This window comes from Lissotriton helveticus, chromosome 2_1 (genome assembly GCF_964261635.1).
Source record: "Lissotriton helveticus chromosome 2_1, aLisHel1.1, whole genome shotgun sequence".
Taxonomy (NCBI): Eukaryota; Metazoa; Chordata; class Amphibia; order Caudata; family Salamandridae; genus Lissotriton; species Lissotriton helveticus.
The window spans coordinates 482,371,951-482,399,400 of NC_136059.1; the positions used below are offsets into that span (position 1 = coordinate 482,371,951).

Sequence of the window (27,450 nt, forward strand, 5' to 3'; positions counted from 1 at the left end):
CCTTGATGTTGACATGAAGCAACCGGACCGTCCCCCAGGAACACCCATAGCCGTTCTCCCACGGCCACCCATCCTTCCCTAACCCCGCCCTATCGCCCTACTCAGCATACCCTGCCAGTTCCTCGCTGTCATTGTTTGTTCCTCTATTTATGTTCCTGACAGTAAGATTTGCATAAGACCGCCCATTTCTCCCTTATAAGGCTCAGCCGCCCATATAGGGCGCCATCACACCCCTCCCACCCAGAGCCTGCGCCCCATCGCTGAGGCGAGTTCCGCCCCCTGCCTGCGTGCCCGTTTAAAGCGCTTGGGCACTTCCGCTGTCTCGCCAGAAGCAGTGCGACTATGGCGGAGCGCGGACAGCAGCCTCCCGCCAAGCGGCTCTGCTGCAGATCAGGCTATGGCGTAGGTTGCCGGCCGGGCGCGCGGGGGGCGGGCCCGGCGGCTGGTCTCGGGCAGCTGGCGGGTCGCGCGCAGAGCCCCGAGTCGCTGCTGGACATCGCGGCACGGCGGGTGGCCGAGAAATGGCCCTTCCAGCGGGTGGAGGAGCGCTTCGAACGCATCCCGGAGCCGGTGCAGCGTCGCATCGTCTACTGGTCCTTCCCGCGGAGCGAGCGCCAGATCTGCATGTACTCCTCGTTCAACACCGGCGGCGAGGAGGCGCCCGGCCCTGGAGGAGGCGGCGGGACGGGGGGCGCCGCCGCCGCAGGGGCAGCGGACAGCAGCACGGCCGCCGCCGACGAGAGCCGCCTGCCCTTCCGCCGAGGGATCGCGCTGCTGGAGGGCGGCTGCGTGGACAACGTCCTGCAAGTGGGTGAGTGAGCAGGGAACCGAGAGTGGAATGGATGAGCGCCCCGCACCCGCCTCTTGATCCTCCCCTTCCCCCTCCCGCTGCTGAGCCAGCAACCAGGGCTGTGCGAGGGCAGCACCCACCGGGAGGAGGAGGAGGCCGGAGAGCCGCCCCAGCGCCGGGGCACTCACCCCTGACAGAGTGAAACTAGACCAGCCCCAGGGGCAGCCCCCGTGGGAGGAGACTCTTCACTACCCATAACAACCAAGTTACCAACCCAGGAACAGCTGTTAGAAAGTGGCATCCCCCTCCACGCTTACTCAACCCACCAGTGTGTCAAACCAAAGTACTGCCGGGTGATGTTCACCTCCAGGGATGTAATCCAATCCACATCCTGAGAACTGTTCACTGGGAGATTACCCATTAGCTTGTGAATCCCCCATGCACAGCAGTTGAGTGCAGTCAAGCCACCACGGTGCTAAATTAACATACTCGGTAGAGCCAACCCACACAATCGAACCTGAAAACTATAATGCGAAAAATAGCAGCTCAATATTGGTAATCGAAAATGGCACTTTTGCGGTGTGTGTGTGCTGAAGGGTGGGTAAGGAATCCTATCCCGGGTAGGCTTTAAAGAGTATGCAGACTAATGATGGCAGTACATCTTTAATGCGATTCAAAATCGCTTTGGGAAGGGTACCCCAAAACTCGGAAGGTAAACTGCGTTCATCTTTCCCCAAGTGCCATCGATTGAGAGGTATGTAGAACCAACAGAGAAAGAAAAATAACACGAAGTGCCCAACTCTTATTCTGAATAAAAATGCATTAGTCTTATTAATGTCACACAGCTGTCTGCCGGGCAGTCCCCCGAAAGGGGGCGATAACCACAACCTTCCTAACTTGTTTTTCCCAGAACAGCTGCCAAGCATCTTTCTAAAAGCTCTGGAGTGTAAGCCAGGTCCCACTGATTTTCAGTGCAAAAACAGCTGCTGCCTGGGGCGAAGCAGTCCACCACGGCGAGACTGAGGAATGTACCCCTTCAAACAGTTAATCCAACGATTGAGCCACCCGTGTATCCTTAGTCTGTCCAATCAGAACTGTCCGAAGGGTTTGGGGGTTAGCACTCGTACACAGACCAACATTCTACTTCCTGTCATCGCTCAGTCCCAGAGTAGTATTGGCTTGGTGAGCATCCGCACGGCACAAAGAATACAGCGTTCTGTCTCCCACCTCTTAAAGGTGGGACTTCCAGTTGCACCCCCTTCTGCAAAAGATGGGTCACTCGCTGTTTGAGCTAATGGGGCCCCGTTCCAGTGCCCAGTTCTCCCACAGCAGACCGTGACAGGAAGCACCCCTCCTCCTCTCTCCTTCCTCTCCAGTCTGAGAGCAGCCTCGGTCCAATCGGGGATGTCACCCGGAGACTTGTCAACCCCTCCCCCTCTTCAGCTCTCATCCTCCGTTGCCCCGCCCACGTATCCTCCCTCCTGGGGGAGACCGAGCCTGGAACTGTCAGTGGGAGGGATGTGCAAGAACCGCCCGCCCCTCTCCGCACATCATCAAGGGTGCAGCGGCACCCCTCCTATGATTATTTGAGGGGGGTGCGAAGATAAAAAACGCAATTAATGAGATTGTGCTGCCTGAACAAAGAGGAATTTAAAAGACACTGGAAGGGGGAAGGCTCTGCAGACAATGCAGGCGATTGATAACGTTTGGTGCCCTGTTTCTTGTGGCTCTGCCTCCTGTCCGTCCACTGTCTTTGTGTTTTTCTTTCCTTTAAAAAGGATTGTGTGGTGCAGTGCATGTGCTGCGAATATCCCCCCTTCATTGTATTTCAAAGGGTTTGTGCCATCCACCCCCAACGAGAGACTCCGTTTATTCTATGGTCCAGGGTACAATAAACGGTGGTCACCTTTCATCTTGCGCCTGTCCTGTCAACCTGCAATGTCAGGGCCACGCTCTGCCCCGGCACCTGAAAAGACAGCCCCTCCCCCACCACACGTCACTTGATATTCTGGACTGACAGCTCTGGATTTTAGTTTGGTCCGCACCCCTATCCCTTCATAAATAGCTGGCAGGTTTTTGGATTTTTTAATCGCCTGAGCCTGCTCTTTAGTGATTTACCCCACCCCCGTCTTAATGTAAGTGAAATTGGTTCCTCCACCCGATATTCAACGCTCACTTGCTTCTACTCCTTAATGCATGCCATCCCATTAAACGTCTTGAAAGCATACTTCCCCCTCCCCTGCTCCATCCATAATATAGTCCGTGGACTGGCCCTTTCCATAGCCATTGGACCTTGGTGTGTGCACCCAGCTGATTCAGGCGTGTGGTATTGCTAACATCGAGCATAGCTTCAGTCTGCGATGTCGGGTCACAGGAGTGCTATTGTATTGTGGTTGTGAATGGGCACAGTGGTTACAGGACCATGGCTGCATGGAGGAGCCGCTCTCCACCATCGGCGTTGCCTACTCAAAGCTCTCTCAAACGTGGACCGGGTCTCCAGAGCCACTCGGTCAATGCTCTGCTCTTGTGCCGGGGCAATACTCGACTATCCTGAATGGGCCCGCCCACCAGCGATGTTCGGAGGATTAAAGAAGGAATAGGGTCTCTCGCACTCAGATGTTTGTTTCTCAGCCCCCCTCCCCCCCCTACTCCCCCGTCCAGAGGGGGCGGGTGTCGATAATACCCCGCCAGTGTTATTTTTCGTCTCTTTGTAGTTTTCTGGCATTGTTTTTCTTCCATCAGCTTTGTTCCTATTTTCAAAGGCTTCCAATGTTTGCCATGGGGTGTAGATGTGGAGCCTGGCTTCATAAGGCGTCCCCCCCTCATCTGTCAGTACCCCGTCCTTGCCTTCCGCGCGGAGGGGCGGGCGCTGTCAGTGCTGTTTGTTACACGACGTAATACTCTGGTTCCAGGGGTGAGGGTTTCCCTGGGTTGGCTGCTTCTCACGTGCAGCATATTTACCAGCCGTGCATGTCAAGCAGGCCCAGGCCTGCCCGCTGAGGAGCTGCCACTTTGTTCTGTTTCATGGCCATCTCGGGGGTTCACCCTCTGAAGGAGACAGAACAAAAGGGGGTTCTTAGTTTCATCTCCTCTCTTCGTACAGTGAAGGATCTAACAAAGGGCCTCTGGGCAGCTCTCCTAAACGGATCTCTGATCCTCGCGACTCAGTCCAGAAGGGGCAGTGGAGTGAGCTGACCCTCTTGGTGGCAGGAAGGAGGACCTTTGGTGGGGCAGATGACGCTCTGTACGCACCCTTTGGAGCTGGGGCATTACTTTTGATCTTCTTTAATTAAAAGGGCTGCTGGTGGGGGTTGCAAGCTCTCGCATTTTTCCTTTCTCTTGCTTCCACTCCCTTGGCGAGAAATCAGATGTTTGTGTTTTCGCTGCGGTTCATTTAAATTCTAATGCAATCTGCAAACGTGATTTTCTGCATGAACCATTATTTCTCGATGGCAGCGGCTGCGGCATTTTCTGCCCCCACCCCCTCGCCTTTCCTGGGGCTGCAAAGGGCTCAGACTACAGACAATGCAGGTCTTTTTTCACTTGAGGTCAGGGCTGAGTCTTTTTTGTAGTCTGGGCATGCCTGTCTTTTTAAAAGCTGGAAACCGCAATTGCATTTTCTGGTTCTACTGCCAGTGCTCGGGTTGTTTTGTTTGTGCTTGCTTCTGCATTAGAAGCGATGTGGAATGGTCGGATTGCACGTAGGGAGGGATTCTTGGGTGATTGCATTTAAGCTCGGAATTCGCTGTGAAAATAAGCCAGCGGGCTAAGCACAGACGATCCAACCTCCTCCCCCGGAGGCGTGCACGCAGCCTGGTGTTTCTTTCAACAGGGCAGGCCTATCTTTGAAAGGAATATTCACTTTCTTGCAGTCGGACAGCCGCTGCCAGGGCAGGGGTGTAGGCACCGAACTGTGTCCCAGGCACGGAGGCAACCGCAGACCTGCTGCCTCTTGCTACAGGCAGCTCTGGCCCGATCAGTAAATATTTCCCCGAAATCGCAACAGTAGACGACACATTGCTGTATTTTCAGTAGACAAATACACCTTTAGCACAACCTCACAGCTACATTCCGTCGTTGTCCTCCTTTTTTTTAATAAAATGGGGAAACCCCACCAGACTTTCAGGCTTCCAGTTTAAAAATTCCCCGGTGCCTTTGGAGTGGAAAGCCTGTCATTGCATTCGTTTTTTTTAACGTGGTCGAACTTCGCTCGTGTTTTGGTGGCAGGTATGTGAATGTGGTGTCTAACTATGAAGGCAGCAGACTGCACTCTGCATTTGTTGTTTTTCCTTTCTCCCGTAGTTTGGTGTATTACCGGTTTCAGAGCTGTTTGGGGAGAGGGTGTGCGGCTTCGGCCCATTCCTGTGGATAGCACGAGTGTTGGGCTGCAGCTCTGTGTGCTTATGGTGTAGACTGTAAACATGACTCTGTTGCCGGTGCCACACTGCACGTAGAAGTGCTGTGTGTTGCTGCGCTGTTCACTAGGCCTGTCGGATTGTGGGCACTGGCTATCTTCTCATGCTAATGCCAGCAGCCCGTGAGAGCCGCTCTGCTTGACTTATTGATCGTCTCTGGACAAGACTTTCAACTTCCCATGCACGCAAAGACAACCATTTAATGCTGCGATGCAGCTGATCTGCGGTCAGAAAGGACCAGACTTCTCAATAATTGGCGGGCGGGTGGTCGCCAGCTTTATGTGCGGGTCTATTTTTAACTATAAGCTGTTTCCTAAGCGTTAGAATTCCGTTACAGCCGCCCCCCCCTGAGATTTGGACCAGTTGCCTCCGTTAGCTTCGTGTTTTCATTTTAGGTCTGGCGTTAGGCAATTTAATATTAGTAAAATCAAAAGGTCCTGGCGTTATCCAGCACCTTTTCATTTTATTAAAGCTATTTATTGACGAGACCTGCCTCTCCCCCCCCCCCCCCACCCCCATTGGTATATTGCTGTATCATTCACATTTTTCTTCTGCCCATTACTGCCTACGATATGGGGTAGTGGGTCTCCTCATGCACCCGGGGTCTAACTCCACTGTGTGTGATGACATTATACTTTCTCAAGGAGCACATCTGCTCAAAGTTAACTCACTTCAGGGCTAGTGACTACTATTGCAGCATGTGCTTTGAAGACAAAGTGCGTTTTTCCATTGGTGAGGAACCAGTCGGCTTTCACAACACTTTACAAAAAACATGGCAAAGCAGATAAGTATTGACAAAGCCAAAGGGCTGGCATTCAGCACTAGGCCAGTAGGCTTTGCCAATGCTTGTTTAAAGATTACCATGTGCTTGGAGCCTGGCGGTGAACATGGAGGTGTGAAATAGCTTAGTTCTCAGGGTAGAGGTTTGGAGGGAGGCGGCGGCATCAATGACGTTTCAGTAGCAACTTGCTTACCAGGAGACCCGGACTCCTGAGTAAACAACTCAAGATATCTACACACACATTCTTCCCATTCCATACCCTTTGGGTGGCAGAAGCATAGTCTCTGCATGGGCTCTGTACCTCAGTGCTGCTCTTAAGCTATGGTAGCACATGCTCTCCTAGCAGACCTTTTACTAGGAAAGTCACGCTTTCAGTCCTTCAGGTACATCACTGGGTGGGACAAGCTGTGAAGGCCCTACAGAATAATTTCACCAGCATTGTCTACTTTCCTTACACTGGTGATTTCACCTTCTTTCTTAATGTGTAAATTTTTTTTATTTTGTAGAATCGTTGAAGAAATACACAGCTTTAGTTTCTCTTAAATGGAGTAAGTTAGCTCTCATTACTATTGGATGTAGTAGGTTTTGGATGCAGTTGTGTAGCAGGCATACATACTAAAGTCTGCATGTTAATGGCCCATTTCGTTATAAGCTTACTGCAGCTTGCCACACACCGTACCTATAGAGAGCCAAGGCAAGTTTGATAGTTTAATTGTTTCCCACCTTGAATTCCCGTCGTACTTCACTTTCTATAAAACACAACTTGTTGCCATGTATTTATCATTTTGGGTATCTATAATGTTCCTCAGACTCGCTACCTTTTTGTTTTTTTACATGTGTTGGTTCATGGCTTTAGTGCAAGAGACTTCACTAAGGTCTTTCTTTGGAAACCGTTTCCTGTAACTAGGTTCTGGTACATAGATCCTTTGTCAGCATCTGGGTTATTTGTCTCGCCAATTCATTGTGAAAGACCGCATTACCTAGACTGGTATTTCACACTTGTGCTCTATAGTTGGATCACCTCTTAAAGATCAGACGAAGGACCACTTTCCAAACCTCTTGGCTTCAGGTCTCATATGATAGTTTAAACACCGTAGCTGCACGGAGTATTGCCAGTAAATGATTTGTGAACAGATGATTGGGCTCTTCCAAGATAAATGTAATATTATTGGACATCACTGAAAAATCACTGTTTCCACTAGATTAGTCAAGGCACTATGCAAATACATTTACAGAACTTCTGTAGCCCTTTTACTGGAACAATTTACTGGTGAGGAAACCGTATAATAAGGTGAAATGATAAAGGGAAAAAATAAGTGGGTGCAACAGAGACTAGTGTATACCAATGTGACAAGTGGGAACAGTGTGTGCATCCTAAATGTGCTTTAAATTAGTCACAAATACCATAGTTCTCCAACAAAAGTAGGGAATACAACATTGTTTAGTATTGTAACATGAAAAAGCCCACTGACATGACAGCTGGAATCCAGCAGCTGAACTAGCAGTCCAGTAGACACTCCCCAGCCCATGGGATCTAACTAGGAAAGCATGCAACCAGAACACCACATTTAAAACGCGCTAGTAGAACAACCGTGGTAGATCTCAAGATGAAATCATCCTGTGCTTAGAAGTCCGTGTGACAGCAGCAAGATTCTTAAACCCCTCACCCCCACCTCTTACTAGAAGTCCACATGGTGGAGATAAGAGTAAAAAGATAGCACAGAGAAGTTTCATTATTGGCAAAGACTTGAAGTAGAATATCTCCACAACTGATAACAAATGGCCACAGTTGGCACTAGAGCCATAACCTACAGCAGTCTTCCAGGCCAGGATGGCAGCCATATGGAAAACACTTTCCATCCAAGCACCAGACTATTGGGATGTGGCAACAATGGCGAAGATGCCAAGGAGGCAGCCCCGCAATAACAAGTCACACATTCTGGGAAACCACGTTCTTACCGCAATTTCTGGTTCTGCATCCCACCTGCCGCACTTCATGCTGAAAGCAAAAATGAAGAGATACTGTTACCTCTTCTGGGATCCGGTATGAATCTGAAGGGACACTGCTCTTCTCCACTGCTGGAATTCGGGCTTTTTGCAGCAAAATTGCTGTCTACCAGGATAAGGCTATACTGATGTAGTGAGAAGCCCCCTGTCTTGGCAGACGTCGAAGATGTATCTGGGTATCGCAGAAAGACTCTCATGAATGTGATAAATAAAAAATACAAATAAAAAAATAATGGAATTGGAGACAGTCTAGGCTCCAGTTAATGTTATGAAAGCAAGGGTGTTCTACTTTTTACTTATGGATATTGGCACAAGAGGATTTCTTGGAGTAAACGGTTTCTTATTCCTGATTGGAGCATTTACATCATATTTTAAAAATAGATTCCTTGCGTTTTTGTAACTGATCAATTAATTACATCCTGTTTATATATATTTTTTTTGTTGTTGTTTTTTTTTTGTTGTGGTTACCCTTTTGACATTGGACCGTAAGAAATTGGCTCTTTTGATGGGTCACCATTAGCGTCTTCGGTATATTAAGATAGTTGTTGAAACTGGGTTAGTTCTGTGTATCTTTTGCTCCTCCCAATTCTTCTCTTGGAAGGTTTTTCCTGATAATAGGGAGTAAAGCACCTCAGTGCACAGCTTTCTTGTCGTGCTGGAAACAATAAATTTGTGGAGACCCCAATCAACTACAACATTACTTAAAGGAAACCATGAACTTGGCTCTCTACTGAAGACATAATGGTGTTAAAGTTCCTCTACCCCTCTCATCCAAGGTCAGCCCGACATGCAGCAGGGTTTTCCTAATGCCTGACTTTATCGTTTGTGCAGTGTGAATTTCCTGATGTCTCGAAGGTGCATGCTTTGTACTTCAAATGTTCCTCTGCAGAAGCGTCAGTAACGCGTTAATTCTAGACATTGCTGTCCGAGTATCACTGCTCGGAAGTAGTCTTATAGAATTGCTACTAGTCAGCGTTACAATCCAATTCGAGGTGCATTATGTGGCATAGTATGCGCTAGGTAGCTCTGTTTATGGGATGTTGTCATGGTATTTCTTACAGGGCATTCTTGTTTAATCTAGTATAACATTGAACTCACACTTAATGTTTTGAGCTTCTGTTTATATATGTAAAGATTAGTGCATATTTTGTTTTTTGTGGGTTTCATTTTCAGGCCTGCCTTAGAGCCTGGTTTAGCTGTTTCTCCAAACTCATCTCACCCACCCCCGCTCCCCCAACCGCCTTCCAAAAAAAGTCCTAAAAAAAGCATGCATCATACACTTCGACTTTTGGTCTGCCCTCTTCACACATTGGTCTGTTCAAAATGAGAATGCTTCTGCCCACCACAGCCTTCTGTATGAGCTAATGGCTCAGTGCCTTTTGGTCATTGGTTTTCTTTAATGTGAGTGGTAGCACTTTACTCTTGCACATGTCCACAACCACTTTGAAAGTAGCCTACTTCAATGTCAGAACTGATACCAAAATTCTTTTTTCCCTAGGGGGCATTTATTCATTAAAAAAAAAAACAATGCACACAATCTTTAGATTTTAATTTCAATATGGTTACGTCTTTAATGTCTAGTGCTTATTTCTTTGATCTTTGGAAGGATATCTCCATATTCATCCAGTTGTGGTGTTTCTTATGTGCCATTTGTGCTACAGAAGCCCACAGCTATAAAGGCTAATTTAGAACCTAATTATGTGCACCTGTTGACAGAACCACATGCACCATTTTTTTTTCTTATGGTAGCCAGAGTTCCATGTTGGCTTCTGATTGGAATCCATTCACTCTAGAGAGCTTCATTATGCCTTTAGCTTAATTTTTCTATTCTTATCACTCTGCTTTGAGTCTACCACTGACCAGGCTACTTGGACTGAAGTTTATTTTCGTTGCTTGATAGCATAGAGCTTATAACTCCCAAAATCTCATCCCAGCGTTTTTTGTTTTGCTACTGAGTCTCTTCTTTACAACTGGATTAAGTTGTGCAATTGCACAATCCCAATATTTTTTAACTATCAATGTTTTACAATTGATGGGTCTCGACTAATGCTGTTCCACCAACAATCTGCATAAAAACATTAATCTCATTTTAGTTTAATGGCTGTTGAGTGGCACTGCTGACCTGTTTACTTTTGGGTTTCACCTGTCTGAAAAGGCAAGGTTTCTAGTTGTTGGTTTTTAAAAACTAAGTGGGCTTAGCATAGATCTTGCTCAGTGCTTACCTTTAGTTGGCTTTGTCACTCATCGGTGAAGGCTTTCCTTTCTCTTCGTGTCTGTCCCTCTCATGAAGCTTGGTCTCTGTACCCTCCTCTTGAATGCCTGACTGGTATCCTACCATTGCTCACTTTGTAGGAACTACTTTTGTCTTTTTGTTTAATCACTTCACGGATGGACATTTTCCAGCTCTCTCCCTTGTGTGCTTCTCCCCTCCAAATACCACTCTCAGCGCTCCAGGCTGCTATTTACTTACAAATTCACATATATCTGTATCTCTTATTTTAAGTCTCGTAGTTAAGCTCAGGTAGCTTGCAGTGGAACAAGTGGACATCTTGCACATTAACATGGTCGTGTTTTAGGACAAGGTGGACCAATTTCCAGTTTGCATGTAACCGAACGTCTTTGTAAACAATTGTCCAAGGTATTAGATCATGAGTACGCCACTAGTTATTCTGCAGTGGATGGGGGGGAAGAACCTGTAGGTGTCCCTGGTTGATGTGCCGAAAGTTATATTTCTCACTGCTGCTTTGTTTTCTCCTCCCTGAGAACCTTTACTAGGAAAGGCACTTACTGGTTGTAAAATCTTCACATATGCAAACCTGAAGGCTGAACATTGGCTTAATTTGTAGGATTGGTAAAGGTTAATGATGTACGTGTCTGTTACCTCATAGGAATTGTACAAGTGACACAGCTATATATTCATATCTTCTTTACTGATGTGTATGTTGGGTACCTGGTCTGAGGCTGAAAGCTACATCTCAAAGTCTGATTGTTCAGCGTTGCTGAAGCGATTGACACAGGGTACTGTAATCCAATTAAATATTTCACACAAACATAAGTCTTGTGTCAGGTAGATTATTTACGAGGGTCTCTTTAATAAACGTTAGAATAATATGGAGGAAAAAAATTGGAAATGTTAAGTCTCCATACATAACTGTTGCCCAAAAATAACTTTGGGCTACTCTTTTTCTTTTAAAGTAGAATTTTGGTTTGGGTTGCAAGATCGCCTCAAGTCCCCATTGGGCAAAACTATCAAATTAGATTTCTGCTTCACCAATATCCCTCACCCTGTCCCTGTGTGTTAACCGATGTCCCATTGGTAGAACAAATCTAATTCATGATTGTTGCTGTAATGTCTTTTTATTTTATTTGTATTCTTGTAGGATTTAATTTTTACATTTCCTGGAGAGACCATAGTTGCCCCAAAATATTTAATCTTTCACTGGCTTATGCTTGTTTAGTCTTTCAGTCTGGCCTAATTTTCAGTGAATGCTCGAAATTATCAAGCACCAGAAATGTGTCCCGAGATCATTAATGGTGTCTTAAATTTCATATACTCTTGTACCAGACGAAACTGGGAGCCTGCAGTTCCCTTGCAGTTGTGTCAACCTAAATTTCAATGTATGCCTGGTTACTGTATGGTCTTGGAAAATAAATGCATCAGTTCCTTCTGTCCGGAGTGCTCTAATTAGCTCCTGTTAAGGGTTTGTGTTCCGTAGAGGTTCTTGTAGTCTTTAACTTTGTGGCACACAATTCTACAGATGTGAGGCTTTTGGTCAGCCTTTTCTTGCTGCTCTCTAATTCACTTGATATGAGGTTGTCAAGGGGTCAGGGTCTTGATACAAGAGCTGGGCTAACTCTGGATCAAGGACACTTGTCTGTTCAGGCCCATAGCGAGTTAGTCGTTCTTGACCACTGGAAGCATGTAATAGCTGGTTCTGACTATGTGATGCCTAGGTAGAAATACAGGGATATTTTAATGGGAAATTGAAAACATGGTGTGACATACATGTTTTACAGCTTCCTACATGACACCTGTTGTTGGGATTTATTATTTCAGGGAATCTTTAAATAATTTCTGAAAACATATATCCTAGGTTTTAGTAAGACTTCTTTTTCTTATTTATTTGTGGCCACTTATTGCGTGGATGGTCTTGCTTTGCCTTTCCTGGGAAAAGTCTTTCTGTAACTGAACCAACATGGCAATGCAAGTCAAGCTATTTCCAGGCAGCCATTTTCCGTTTTAAAGAGACTGCACCTGATCTTCATGATAAACCTTCCTTTTTACGACAAACTGAGGATAAGTGAATTGACATTTCTGGATCCTACACATGGGGGGTGGGTGAGGGGCGAGGGGGGGGGGAGAGACATTGGTAACTTTCTGGCCTGAATAAGTTAATAAATGTAGCTTAAAGACAGTTGTGGACATAGCTGAAGAAGGCAGGTGAAAAAGCCTCTCCCTTTCTCTTATAAACAAAGTAAACCGTTCAACATTCCTGCAGTCCCTTATAGCATAATGCAAGTTGTTCTCAAAAGTATATTTCTCAGGTGAATACATGGATATTATGTCACTAAGCATCGCTTGGTTGTGCCATACGTTTCTTTCAGTCCCTGCAATATGAATTGGGGTTAGTTCATGGTCCTTGCCTTGGAAAGATTAAAGTTAACGGTTTTTTGTTCCTTCCTTGATGTTCCTGGTGCTATGCAAGTACAAAATCTGATTGCATTAAATTTTCAAAGGTAAAGTGATTGTAATGAACTGGAAATTGACATGGGGAAACGTCTCTTGCTTTCTCACTTCTCTCTTCCCGAGTATGTATTGCTGGGGTTTTTTGAACTAATTAAAACTATTTTCTATGCAGTACCACCCTTTAGTGGGTGATTTTTGTGGAACTTCTTAATTGTGTATATCTTCCTTGGGCATGGTTATTGCATTAAATAGTTTTTAAATATTCTTTTGAAATAGAAAAAAGTTTTGCAAAGATTTTATAGAGTCGATGTACTGACAAAGAGCAGTATGTGTGCTGCATTGGATTTCTAAGAAATACTGAAGGCATAACTTTGTCAAAAGTTTTCTAGTGTAAGGTCCTTTCATCAAAAGTTAGACTTGTGCTTAATTTTATTTACTATGTGAATTATATTTTTCTGAGTTTAATTGTGCTGCTAATCTGATCGAGGAGAAAGTTTGGCTAGGAGTACTCCTTGCATGCTAGAGAGCCGACTTTAAAAATCCTTTGTTCTCTGAAGCCAATGCTTTCTTGCAAAATCCAGGTATGGTGCCTCCATTCTTCAAACAAGCATTTGAGCTCATTCGCTCCCTAAATCTATTGAAGGCATTCCCATCATGTTTTTAGTTCTTAGTTTGCTTATTTTATACTTCCCCATTCTGTTTGCGAACACATGCTCTGATGTTTGGACACATGTGAGAGGTTCACAGGAGGATTTAGGAGGGTGAATGTCCAAAAAACACTTTTTGCTGCTGAGGGTGTTTGTTCTGAGGCTCCAACTGTCTCAGCCAATTTATGGGTGTGGCGGTGTTAGCAGCCTGATGGGAAAGTGGGAAAGGATGCAGGTCACTGAACCCGCCAAATTTTCTCCAGAATTCCGGGGAAACAGGTAGCAACAGCAAGCTTTTCTCCAGGCTTTGAGTTCATTGGTCTGCTCTTTACTTTGAAAGCCAGAGTCCTTGGGTTGGTAGACCAGTGCGTTCTATACCTGTGTTTTAGTTATTTATTTGAGGTTTCTGTAGTTGGGTCTGTGTACAGATTTAGACATTAGTATTGACGCGTACCCAATGTCTGGATTGGCAATACTGGGGCATGCAGGCGCTGGCTTAATTTTGCTGGGATGAAGCAACAATACAAAGTAGTATGTGACCCTTCACTTGATCCATTGCATAGATAATAATTGCATACACATCTAACGATTTTTATTCTCTTTATCCCTTCAGTCGCCTGTCTGATTTATTGAATGCACATAAATCTTTGAACATCTTTTTTTCTTTCTGACTCTTTATTTGTATTGGTCTTCAGGTTTTGAAAGGGACTTTGTGCTATACTAAGCCTCTTTTTAACCAAGGCTGTCTAAATAGCACGTCCCACTTAAACACGTACATATAAAAGAAATGTGCTGGCCCGCCCCCCGTCCACCTGAGCGCTGTAAAGGCGCCCTGCACCCGACCTTCCAGGCTCTTTCTTCACCAACGGAGGCATCTCTTTCCAGGCGGCTTCCCCTTGTGACTTCATCCCACACCTCGCCGCACCCGCTCCGCGGGTGCCGCATCGCACCGGAGTGCGTGGGGCTTTGACTCCATCACTGCAAGGCGGCTTGGGCGTGAGGCTCGGCAGGGCTGCGAGTGTGCGGGGGACTCCAACTACCAGGAGCCCCTGCTAGACCGGGAACCAGCATCCGGTCCTCTCTCCCTGCTGGCCCGCCCCCCCGCCCTATAATACATCCCCAAACTCCCGCAGCGCGGGACGCAGCGCGGGACGCAGCGCGGGAGAAGACCGGGCCGTTTGAGGCCGTTTGAGGCAGGTAGAGACTGGACTGGGCCACCCTATTTGGCCCCATCGTTCTCCCTTACGGACACAACCTTGTCTATAATATCACTCTGTGCCCTCATCATGTCAACTCGCGAGTTCAGAGACAGAGCGGCCAAGTCCAAACTGAAAAACGGCACTCTAGACGACTTTATTACCAGGACCAACACAGCGATCGACACTGAGATCGCGAAAATGCAGCACAGGGTCTCTATTGATTTAGAAGCTGCAAGAAGACTGTCACAGGAGTTAACTGCAGCCAAAAGATCCTCCCTAGGGCCCATCGCCTGGGCCAAAACTCCTGATCGCCCACTAGGTCCCGACCCCACAGTAATCGTTACACTTGCAGATATTCATCAGCCACAAATAGCGAATATACCTACATCGCAGGGGGGGTCTCCCCAAACATCGACAAATTGCCCACAATCCCAACCGGGCGAAATCCTTGGGCAGGAGAAGGAGGTTGGGGAGGGTCCACTGGCATTGGTGCAAAATTGCAACCTTGCACCACCAAAAGGAGTGAATCCTGTCACCCCACGAAATGGTCCACTTAATAAAAGGAAGCGCAAAAATACTTCGTCTTACTTAAGAAAAAAGGCCAAGATAGTGAATGCCCAGCTACTAACCAAGGCACCGTCTCAGGTGTTCCTAGATCCCTTCCTAGTGACTCCCTCCCAAATTGAGAACAGAGATTATTCCTCCACAATTGTTAATTACACATGAAAATGATAACTCCACAAAAGAAAGTGATACCATTGGGGTCCCACTCTGTACAATAAAAGGGAAGGACGTCGAGTTTCTAACAATTGTCTGGGAAACACTAAAAAAATTGCTTTCCCCCCCTAGAAGCGAGACTTTCACACATTGAAACCCAGCTCCTGGAAACCGAAAAAAGCATCCTGAACTTGGCAACCATTAGTATGCAGGACAAAGGAGCAACCTGTTTACATGGGACTTGTGCCAACACGGTACTATCTGATGCTATGGCTCCAGCTGCCGCTGTCTTGGTGGCTCCACCGGTGACTAAGCCCTCGGAATCTACAATTGCCACTCCTTTTCCCCCCACTGCTGTACCCGCACCTGTAATTATTACTGCTATTCCACAGACCAAACCGATTCCACAACCACGCCACAAGGTCAACACAAACGTCCCTCCGAATAGGCTACAGATGACCACCAACGAATTGGTGGTTGATAATACACCACAAACTCCAGTCACAGTAGGTCAACTAGCACCACCTATGATAGATCAGTCAAACCCGAGCTATAATGTTTGCAATTCTAACTATCCCATAACCCAGAGAGTTAACACCAACAAAATTCGCCGTAAAGGTTATGTTGACCTTCCCCCGGAGGTAAGCTCCTATGTAGTGGTGTTGACGGGTGTCACAGTATTGACATTTAGCCAGCAGGAGGACTTTGTTTCATTAAAGAACAAAGTGATCCACTGGCTGAGTGCTAACAGGCCAATACCTAACCACCTAAGGAGCAAAATCCTTATGGTGCGTAGGGTGCCATGGGTAGGCACCACGCACAAGACCGTCAGCGGTGATTGTCTCCTTTGAGGACCCAAATACTGCTCATGCCATAAACACCTGGAATTATAACAGCATAAATTCACCAATAGCATCTAGGCCCGTCACTTATTTTTATCCACCCCATTCTTATTCGACCTTGGGTGCGAATTGGAGAATGATACCGGAGAGGAAGGGTGGCAGGGGAAGGTTACCCAACCACTGGTCGGATACCTACGGTGGTTGGAACGGGGCACCGACTTCTAATAGATACGGGTGCCTTGAAGTGGATTGACGCCCACACTTGTCCACTACCACAGCCTCAGCACCCGCCCCTACAAGTCGTACGTTCCACCCGTCAGGTCCATCAGCTCCAACCATACTAAATTTAACATTGGGCCAATCTGTCCCTCCCCCAGCACAAAATCCTCCGGTGGAACACAACCTTACTGAAGGCCTAGGCAGGCATGACGTCACAACATTAAAGTTAGTGAAAATTAAAACCTACAAACCAGTCACGAGTGACAAGGATAGCCCCCCTACTCAGGCATGCCCTAAGTCAAAGTTGGTGCCATTAGTCGAATCTCTCCCCACCCACCAAGGAGTATCTACCCTACGTGAATGCTCCTTGCCATTAGCTACTACTGGTAGATCCAAGTCTACAGGAGTAATTTCCATACTCTCCTGGAATGTAGCAGGGTTAGATGATAAAGTAGATTCACTTGAATGGGGGGAATTTATTGAGGGGTATGGCATATGCCTATTTCAGGAGACGTGGGCCAGGGAAAAACATCTCCGTCCGGGTTTCGCCACCTTTGAGACCCAGGCAAAATGGGGAGGAAAGGGCCGCCCATCAGGGGGTCTTCTGATCTGGGTTGGCTCCCACTTGGGTTGCAGGGCCACACATGTGGAGACCAATTCCCCGGTTTTCCAGTGTGTATCTCTGGAATGGCCAAGCGGAGGAAAAGTAACACTGGTCAATTTATATTCTAGACCGGTGGGGGTAGCAGCCACCTCGGGAACAGTCGAGGATTTAGCACTGTTTCTCGACTCGCTCACTGTCTGTTCACCAATAATTGTAGGTGGCGATTTTAACCATCAATACGAACCCCTCCCCGACCACCTGGCAGGCATAACTAGCGAAGAGGACGAACTGTGGAACATCCCTACCTTGACCGAGACACCGGTTAAGGCCTGGACCCCACTCGCTACCCAAATAACGTCCTTTACGTTAAGTCACTCATTGAGGGCTTGCAATGGCCGAATAAAAGGGGACATCCCACCAAAACATACTTTTAATAGATTTGGTCACGAGTCACGCATTGACTATATTATGGTCTCTGTCAGGGACTGGGACAAAGTGAAAGACTTCGGAGTAATCCCAAGATCTGATAGCGACCATAATCCGCTCTCACTAAGATTTGAGCTACAGGGACTATACACAGCCGGGGCGGATGAAAATCCCTTGCATCGGGTGGATCTCGAATTGGCCATAAACAGACGCAGAATCAAATGGGCTAAATTGCTGGAAAATCCGAGCAACATCGGAAGATTGTATGTCCCTGGTTGTCCCTGCCCTCGAAACGGCTGAGCGCTGTATGAATAAACTAGTTAATGATCTAGAATCGCCTCCCATAGGTAACTCCGATATAACTAACACTTCCCCTTGTAAGTTTGCAGAACAGAGTGAGCTCGGGGCCATTCACTCTGAGCTATGCGCCACCCTGGCTGAGGTGCTGAACCCGGTGGCCAGGCCCAAGAAGCCCAAGCAGAAAAGAGTCACCTGGTTCAGCGCTCCTTGCAGGATGGCGAGGGCTGCACTACTGCAATCACTCAAAGCACGGGACACGCCAAGCAAAATCAAGGAAAAACGATTAGCTTATAAATCAGCCCTTCGTGAAGCCAAAGTAGACTGGGATGAGGGAAATTGGATTAAAATGACAGCTGCCCTTGCATCTCGAGACGCCCGGACCTTCTGGCAAATTGTCAAGCATGGCTCAGCTGAACCACTTGTAGCAGTTGAGGCTAATATAGCACCCTCTGTCTGGGAGGAACACTTTAAAAATCTCTACCAAACACACAGTAGTGACCCCCCCGAGGACCCCACCTGAAGAGGCACTCCACTTAGACACGGGAAGTGTAGCCACTCTGGAAGGATTCAGTGTGGAGGAGGTCGATATGGTAATCGCGGCCCTGCCTGCTGGAAAGGCGCCGGGCCTTGACAGGTTGCCAGGCGACCTCTACAAACACGAACCTAAGATCTGGGCCCCTTATCTCAGGATGTTGTTCAACTCAATCCTGAATGGCATGCCAATCCCCCCAACATGGCCGGGGGCAGAGATAGTCCCTATCTTTAAGAAGGGATCGCCCCTGCTACCGGCCAACTACAGGCCAATAAGCCTGATTGACGTGTCACAAAAACTTTTTGCCAAGCTGTTGTTAAACCGCCTGCTGGAGTGGATCAGGGATTGTAATATCCTGAGTCCCTTCCAAGCAGGATTCAGGGAGAAGGTCTCAACCACGGATCAGGTCTTTCGGCTCGTCCTCATCTATTGGAAAACGGTGCAGATAGAGGGTGGCAGCCTCTATACTGTATTCGTGGACCTGAGGGCGGCGTTCGACCTGGTCCCCCGGTCCAAGCAGTGGGAGGTGCTGGCTAATTTGGGGGTTCCTGAGGGGTTGTTGAAAATGATAGTCCGACTTCACAGGGGCAATTTCGCTCGGGTGAGATGTGGTAGGATGGGTGCATTGTCTGAGAGGTTCCCCGTTGGCAGGGGGGTAAGACAGGGATGTGTGCTTGCACCCACCCTGTTTTGCCTCTATGTCAACGGGGTCATCTCCCATCTGGAGGGGATCTCCAACTCTGACGCCCCAAAGCTGGCAGCTGTAAGGGTGCCGGCCATTATGTTTGCCGACAACACCCTACTGCTATCAAAATCTGCAGCGGGCATCCAGCGCATCCTCGACGGCTTTGTGGACTTCTGTGAGGACCACGGCTTAGAAATTAATACTCTTAAGACCAAATTCATGGTCCTCAATCCCCCACCGAAATTCCATTTCAGCCCCAGAATTGCACAAAGCAAGCTTGAGAGGGTGAAAACCTTTGAATATCTGGGTATTATGCTAAATGACAAACTATCTTGGAACTCGCACCTTGAGAAAGCTCTTCTCAAACTGACTCAACACTCAGGGGGCATCACGAACCTCCTGGCAAACAACAAATCTTCAATTAGGCCTCTTGGCCCCCCAATGCAGATCTACAAAACACAGGCCAAGGGGGCTGCCATGTATGGGTCTGAACTGTGGGGGCACGTAGGAACATCTGATCTCTTGAAAGTGGAGAATAAATTCATTCGAAGGCTGGTAGGACTACCCTCCAGCACGCCCCTAGTCCCCCTTAGGTTGGATCTGGGCCTGCGCCCACTAGACGATGAGTTGGCTTTTCGTCCGCTGGCTTACTGGCGCAGACTCTGGGCAACCCCAGAATTGTTTAGTTAGACAGGGACTACAGGAGGTGCTTGCCTTGCCGAATGCTGGAAGAATCCAATGGCTCAAATTTATTGAACTGGAGGGTTTGGGACTTTCCAAAATGTGGTCTGACCCCTTGGCTACCTGCAAACTTATTTCAAAAAAGTCACTAGCCAAGGTATATCAGGACAGTAAACTAATTTCACTTTTAAACGAACTAAAACCCGGCTCATTCACATTTCTTTATGTCCTTCAAGGCCACCTATAACTTTGAACCAACTTTAGACAAAGTTCACCCTCCCCTGCTTAGGAAATTATATTTGCAGTGGAGACACGGGTCCCTCCCTATTCGATCACTTACATGCAAATGGAGCAAGGACGCAACAAGTATTTGCCCAGCATGCAGGTCCTTTGACGAAACTGAACTCCATATCCTCTTTTTCTGTCCTGCCTACCGAGAGATCCGCAAGCAATAGATAGTCCCACTATGTAGGAACTTGGGTTTTGTGAAGTGCTTGGCTGCTTTTAGAGTTCTGAAAACTAACCTGACTGACTACATTGTGTTTGCGGTGGCCAAATACCTGGGCGCTATTTGGAGTATCAGAAGGAAATGTCTTAGGGATGGTAACTGATCCTATTGCCTCTAAGAAACTGAAGTCGAAATTGGGACTGTGAAATCCTTTGATTTCTGATATCTTATACTGCATAACTTTTTTCCAAACAACAGTTTTATAAATGTATGTTTTATATGTCTTTTATGGTAAATTTTTACCGAAATAAAGATCTTTGAAATTGAATGCACATAAACCTTTGAACATCTTTTTTTCTTTCTGACTCTTTATTTGTATTGGTCTTCAGATTTTGAAAGGGACTTTGTGCTATACTAAGCCTCTTTTTAACCAAGGCTGTCTAAATAGCACGTCCCACTTAAACACGTACATATAAAAGAAATGTGCTGCTAGCTTCAAGTCAGGCAAGTACATATTCTGATATTAGGGGACCATAATTTCTTAACTTATTATTCTTTAGTTTGAATGCTTTAGCACAAATTTGAAGAGTAGCCTAGTTGGATTCACTTCATGCAAAAATGTCTTCTACAATATTTTTCCGTTGCTAATGTGGTAAAAGCACTGTTTAATCCTTCATTTCCTGTGTGGTTCAGTTACCAATCTCGGATTGTTAATATCCATTTAGACTGGCAAACTCAGTGAAGCTATGTTAAAGTTCTGCATCATTTTTTATTTGATTTGTTGTGGGTTGTTCACCTGGCTGGTAGCTAAAATCCTACTTATGAGGAAATTTAGGAATTTTCTCTGACGACCTTGGCGGTCTGTTTAAATAGCACTGCTAGCCCAGTGTTGAAAAGGGTGACTGAGGAAATCAGTGTAGTGTATGGTTGGCAAAGATCTATCTTGAAAAATTTCACTTACCAGTCAGGAGTCCAGCACTTCAAGACTGCAAGGAGTTTTCCAGTTTTTGGCTGGGCTGAGTAGTTAGCATACCAAACATATACAATTTCTCGTAAAAGTGCAGGGCAGTGCCTAGTGCAGGCGCCAGCAACGTCTACATGGTTGATTTGTGTCTTAATCTAGATAGTCACTTTGTTTTACCTTCTTAATCGTAACCTGCTTTAAAAACTAAACTACTGTTACATTCTGTAGTCTAGCTTGCGTTTTTATAGCTGTGGTCTTTAGATCGAAGACAATGTCTTCTCAGCTCTTATAACTCTTTGGTATATTATACCCAAAAATTGTGCTTTCTTGGAATGCTGTGATGCAAGCCCGTATGCAAATGTCTGGTGATGCTGTGGCCAGTGACCGTGTGCCTCTCCAGTGTTTCCATGTTCATGGCCCCTGTCTAACATTTTGATGATTAGACAAAAACCAAGTTCTGACCTTTGGTTGCATGCGCATAGCAGTGAATGCTGACCTGGCCTAGTGACCTTCATCTGCCTGGTCTGCTAATGGCGCCTGCTTGCACCCTGACCGAGGGCCTGTGTTCTGCCCCTCTGCCATTCTTTGGATTTCTTTTGCGGATTCTATCCCGATTTCTTAGCTTCAATGAGGCTGCCTTCACGTTCGGCTTCCTTTTATTTCTAAAGTCCGAAATGTTCAATTCTTTTTGCTAGTAACCCCCTTCCTCTGGAGGATGGGAGAAATGTATAATTGATTATGGCGCTTAGGAGAGTGCGGAAGGCCATCTTTCACTGTCAGCTCTGACCCGACCAAGGGCAGCTACTGCATATTTTACCAGATTAAATCACGTTTCCAGAAAGCAATCTTGTGAGTGTTGTGGAGAGGAAGTTGATAAGATTTTATGTGCTATTTTAGCTTGAACATGAGGGGAACCATTGCATTGTTTTATTTTTACTGTGGATAAAACAGTTTTTTTGTCTTATTTATCGACAATACTTTGAGATCCATCTGTATGGTGTACTGTTTGACATGGTGAATTTAGCGGTGATGGATTTGGCCACGGGGATTTCAGGTGTGTTTCCCTGTGAGCTGGTGACCGCGGAAGCTGCTTTCCGTTCTGAATGGGAGGTTTGCCCGGTTCTGACTGTTCGGTCACGTAAACAAAGTAAATCCTGGGGACTGAAATCTATTTTTCATCAAAGTCCGCAGATTAATGAATTCCAGCATCTTGGCCTATACGCGATGGAATACTGCGCCTACTGTACCACCCACCCCCCTCCTTTTGTGTTTTATTTTTTTTTATATTTTGTCGGTTTTCAAGGACTGCCCCCACCCACGGTTGGGTTCCGTTTCATGCATTCCATGCACACGCTAATGCTCTGCAGCGATTCCTGCAGGCGGGCGGGCTACCTCTGACAGTTTTTTGATGCAGCTGGAAGTTTTGAGTTTGCAGATGCATGGGCAATGGCTGGGAACGCCTGACGGTAATTGGAAAGATTCAGCCGAGCCTGTCACAAACTTAAACCCCAGCCGCTGAAACCGCTGCCTTTTCCGAGGACTCGGAAAGCTCATTTACTGAATTAATGTGCTGAAAATGCAGGTAATTTACCCCTTGTCCAGCCTTATTTAGCAACCTGTCTGTTCACCCCATGTCCTCTTTCATTATGAAATTGTCTGGCATATGATGCCCTCGGAGGTGATTGGGCTTGAGAACATAATCTGCGTGAATGTGGAGCGGTCTTGTACTTTAAAAAAAATTTATTCCTTCTTTTACTGTTGGAGTGAAATTTTAATGTCGGTGATAACTAAAGGCCGAACGAACGAATAGCTTTTTCCGTTGCCTTTTCAGTCGCTCCAAAATCCTTCCCTGCGACCCAACATGCATAGTTTTTGAAGGCTTGGTCAGTGGTACGTCATCAAATGCTGGATGGCTTGTAGCAGACTGCAACATTATTAAATGGCTTTCGCTGGATACTGATAATATGCATAGTTACCTTGCGGTTTTACATTGTGTTGTATTGCACCATTCATAGTGCTCACTACCTCTACATGAGGCGCTGAAGAGCTTGCATACATGATTAGCACGCTACAGGGTGTGTTGTCTTTGATCCTATGTGGGGAAGTGTTTTGATGTTGTGCATGTGACTACCGAGCTGTGGTTATGCGTTCTAGGATGCCGCTCTTGACGGTAGGAAAAATGGAGCGGTGTGAGACTGGCTCACAGCTTATTATTTTCAGTAAGTTGGAGCTTTTGCAGCTCTGCAGGCCCCTTTCTGGAATTTCTTATGATCTTGGATGGGTTCTTCACAATGGTCCATTCTGAGATTTTATTTCAAATTAGTGGTCCTGAGCAAGCATACACGGGGAGAGATATGCTTTAATAGAGTTTAATGTCGTCCCATATCTGATTGTCAATGTGAGGTGCCAAGAGGTGGTCTGGGGTGGAGCTTGGCGGGATCTGCAGTGGTGGACGTAATTACACTCCTTTGGCCTGCAGGATGTGGAAGATCTCTACAGGTATTCATTGTTCCTGACTGGACTCTAAACACAACTGCGCATAATGTGGCTAAGTGTACTTTAGCTTTCCATTGCTGGTCCGTCATTTTATATGGAAAGAACATAATGCAACAAGCCTGCTTGTCTGTAATCGGACCTGAGGAAGTTATTTAACACCCAGAAGTCTCTTTCCCAGAGCTAATCACCAGGTGTGATTGCGTGGAATGATGCAGGTTGCCATGTGGTAAACACTGAGGCAAGCACTCTTGTTCCCTCCACTACCCAGTGTGACACCCTGGGAACATATGCAGGAAGGAAGGGGAGTGTAATAAAGCAAAGGCAGCACATCAGTTAGCACAGTCGACTGATCTGGTGCATAGATGTACCTGAAGGAATGTTGGTCTCTGTTTAAACCCCCCCCCCAAAAAAAAAACATGCCTTCCCAATCTTGCACTTTGTCATCCTAACTTCAGTGGAAAAAAGCTTTTCTAACTGAACAGGATTGCTATGTTGAAAAGACCCTTTATTCATGAACCAGTAAGGTACAAATGGCTGCTGCTGACAGAACATGTCACCAGGGTAGGTCTCTTTAAGGTTTGTTGCCCATATGTGCCGGCTGATGTTCCACCTACATGTCATTCCTCAACCATCGATCTCCACCCCCCTGCCTCCCTTCCCCCACAGGTTCCTGTTCAGTTGGTTGCTGCCGTGCACAGCATTAAGGAACTCCTTGTAATATCCCAAAGTCTGGGTTTTCTGAAGTGGAATGAGCCCATTAGATCAAGTTGTAATTTGGACCTGTTAGTAATCAGTTTTTGGTTTGATTTAGCCTTCCGGCGTTCGTAGCAGTGCTCAATATACAGTTGAGTTGACATCTTGTATCTAATCTACGCATCTTAATTTAAACCCTACATGGGTTAGGGCAGCTCATGTCTTCATATACTCTTTGTTAGACCTGGCACCATTGGTGTGGGTCTCCATTCCATTTTTTGCTGTTGCCTCATGTATTTTTGCTGGTGTTAGATGCTTTGGGCACTGTGCCACTGCTATTCAGTGCAAGTGCTCCCTATTGTAAATTGATGTATTAATCAGTGGTTCAATTTTTGGCAATTTGGTTTACTTGTCAGACCCTAGTCTAGTGCACTGAGTGTGCCCAGGGCGTTTAAATCCAAATGCTGCTGGTGGGCCTTGCGCACTGGTTGTGCCACCCACAGAAGCTGCCTTGTAAGATGTGTCTAAGGTCTGACATTGCAGAGCCTGGTGCAGTCTGGTACTGTCATGCTGACTGGGCAAGTGCACCCAATGGCCAGTCCCTAAACCTTCCCTTTTCTTATCGGGCACCCCCATGGTAGGCCCAAGGGCAGGGTGCATTGTAAGTATAAGGTAGGACAAGCCCTGGTGTGTGTGGCATGTCCTAATAGTGAATGACAGCAATGTTCGTTTTCCACTATTGCAAGGCTACCTGTTCTCCATAGGCCAGAATGGGCTGTTAGAGTTATTACATTTTATAATCCTAACTGTCTCAGAGAACATGGTAGAAATTCGAGTTTAGTAGGCCTGAACTCAGAATGATAAAATACATCTTTTAGTAAAGTTGGTTTTATCATTCTGTGTTTGCAAATACCACTTTTGGAAAGTAGGTATTTGCTTGCCTAACCTTTCAAGCCTGCCTCTGCTAGGTTGTGTATTCCTTGCCCGGTTTTGTGAGTAACCGGGCTAGGGGAATTCCAAGAGAGCGGATGAGTCAGCCCAGTGGTGAATAGAGATCTGCATCTAGATGGGAGGGAGTTGCACCTGAACCTTGAATAGGGCTGTGCCTGCCTTCCACAATATTGGCTCCACCTCCTGGGGAGCGGCTGATGTCTCTGCCCTGCATGCTGAAAGAAGAGGAGTCGTCCTGTAAACAAAGTGCTCCAGGACTGTACTTGCTTTCCACAATGCTTGCTCCACATCCTGTGGGGCGTCTTATGTTTCTGCCCTGCACTGTGAAAGGGAAGGAGAAGTCTGGTTAAACAGAGTGCTTCAGAACTGGTTTGGACTGGGCAAAGGCCCCACTCCCCTCAACAAAGGATTTTGGGGTATAAATATTGGGACCCTGATCCCATGAAATTAGATCACTTTGGACTACAAGAAGAAACCTTTACTGAGGAGAGGAACCTGAAGAAAGAGGAGAGACTATTCTCAAGCTGAAGTGCTGCTTGGAGGGGGATTGGCCTGCAGTGGTTGCATTGCTGCCAAAGGAAGGAGAAAGGAACTTTGTGTACTTTGCTTTCAACTTCTGAAGGATCTCCAAGGGCTTGGAAAAGAGCTTGCCTCCTGCTGAAGTCTCGGGGACAACATACTTCAACCCCCAGCTCCCCAGACTTCTTTTGGAAGTGGCTGCTGCTGTTTTGGGCCTTCTGAGGAACTGCGTGTCGCAAGGAGCTGGAAGCACGACTCTTCAATAAGAAGCGTGCCTGCCGTCGCAACTGCAAGGGAGGGTGTCACCGCTGGAACTGTCACACTGCACCGCATCGAAGAAAAACACCTTGCATCCCCGAGAAGCGCGCCGCTGTCTGAGCTGCTGCCGTCACATCGTGGATGTCGCTGCTGTAGTTGTCTGATCGTGCGGAAGCTTCACACATCGTGGAAGAAGAGTGCCGCAAGTGGAGCTGCAGGGTGACGCTGCTGCAGTCCACGCATCGAACCGAGAACTTCTCGCATCCCCGGAGAAGTGTGCCGCTTCTGGAAGATCTTCACGTCTTTATTTCTTTGCACCTGGACTTTGCCGCATTTTCCTCGCTGTGACATTGCTTGTCGTGGAAGCGCAATGCAACATAAGGTACATTGATGCAAAGTGTCATCTTAAGAACTAAGCTAAATCTACCATCTTAAAGTAACAGTATTGTGTATTTTTGTCGTTTATAGACTTGTGGTAAATCTATATAAAGTATACTTATTTTTTTTTTTATAAAACCTTGTTTGTTGTCCATTTGTAGTGTTGTCACTGGGTTACTGTATGTGGTCACAAACGCGTTACACACGGCCTCTGAGATGAGCCTGTCTGCTCGTGCCAAGCTACCAAGGGGGTGAGCAGGGGTTATTTCAGGAGTGTAATCCCCTTATCCTGACTAGAGGCATGGGTCCCTATTTTGAGCTTGTAGCTACCTCGTTTGAATCTTTAAGTTTCTGACTTAATCGTCTAGCAGCTGACAGTTCGGAAAGTGGTGGCTGAATGTGGAACAGTGAGTCGGGGTAAATTCCAGTTTCACTGTGGTAAGAATGTTACTTAAGACTGGTAATGGAAGTAATTTAATGTAGAACAAAGGATGTGAGGCCGCTTACTGTATACTTTTTTTTTATTTTTTTTTTAAATGTTTTAACCACAAGAAATTGAAAACGGATAGGTGGACTGGCATAAATCACAACTGTTTTATGTAGATGAAGTCTAATTTAATGGGTCTGGTTCTATACCTTGGTATGTGACAGGCAGACTTTATCTAAATTCTGCTTTGTGTCTAACATTTATGTTGGATGTACTTGTTAGTTCTAATCTGCGACTGCTTCGGCTTGTCAACTGTCTTTAGTCATTGATACATTCCACTTTCTTTCTCATTTTGCTCATGACCTCCTATAACATCGGGAAATAGGCCTGCACTCTTCAGCGAACTGCTCTTGTTCTGTGAGTGAGGATATTTTGTTAGATCACTTGTACAAATTCTCCAAACATTAGACTCTGTACCAGTGCTGGTGGCTCAATGATTGTTTTTTCCATTCTTTTATTTTTTTCCGTTTTTATTTTTTTGTCATCTTTGGTTTGAACTGCCTTGAGACTACTCTTATTCAGTCATTGGTACCTTTTTTTCTTCGGCACCAATAAGAATCCTATTTCCCAGTGATGTGCATTAAAACTATGAATGTTTTATGTTCTGTTAGAAGTAAACCTGCATGCTAGGAAGCATCTGCACCATTCTATTCTAATATGCCTTGGTTACCTTTTTTAATTTTAATATAACTTTGCTTTAAACATTTGGCTCTCATAGTTGGAT

At 46.3% G+C, this 27,450-nt stretch overlaps 1 protein-coding gene across 1 annotated transcript in view; it reads left to right on the forward strand.

Moving 5' to 3' along the window:
• Window positions 1-317: 317 nt before the first annotated feature.
• The window catches only part of ZSWIM6 (zinc finger SWIM-type containing 6), a 527,701-nt gene continuing 500,568 nt past the window's right edge, over window positions 318-27,450 (forward strand). Inside the window, exon 1 of the mRNA XM_078675132.1 lies at window positions 318-811. Within this exon, the coding sequence (XP_078531258.1) occupies window positions 343-811 (469 nt within the window). The 5' untranslated portion in view covers window positions 318-342. The remainder of the gene's footprint in view (window positions 812-27,450) is intronic.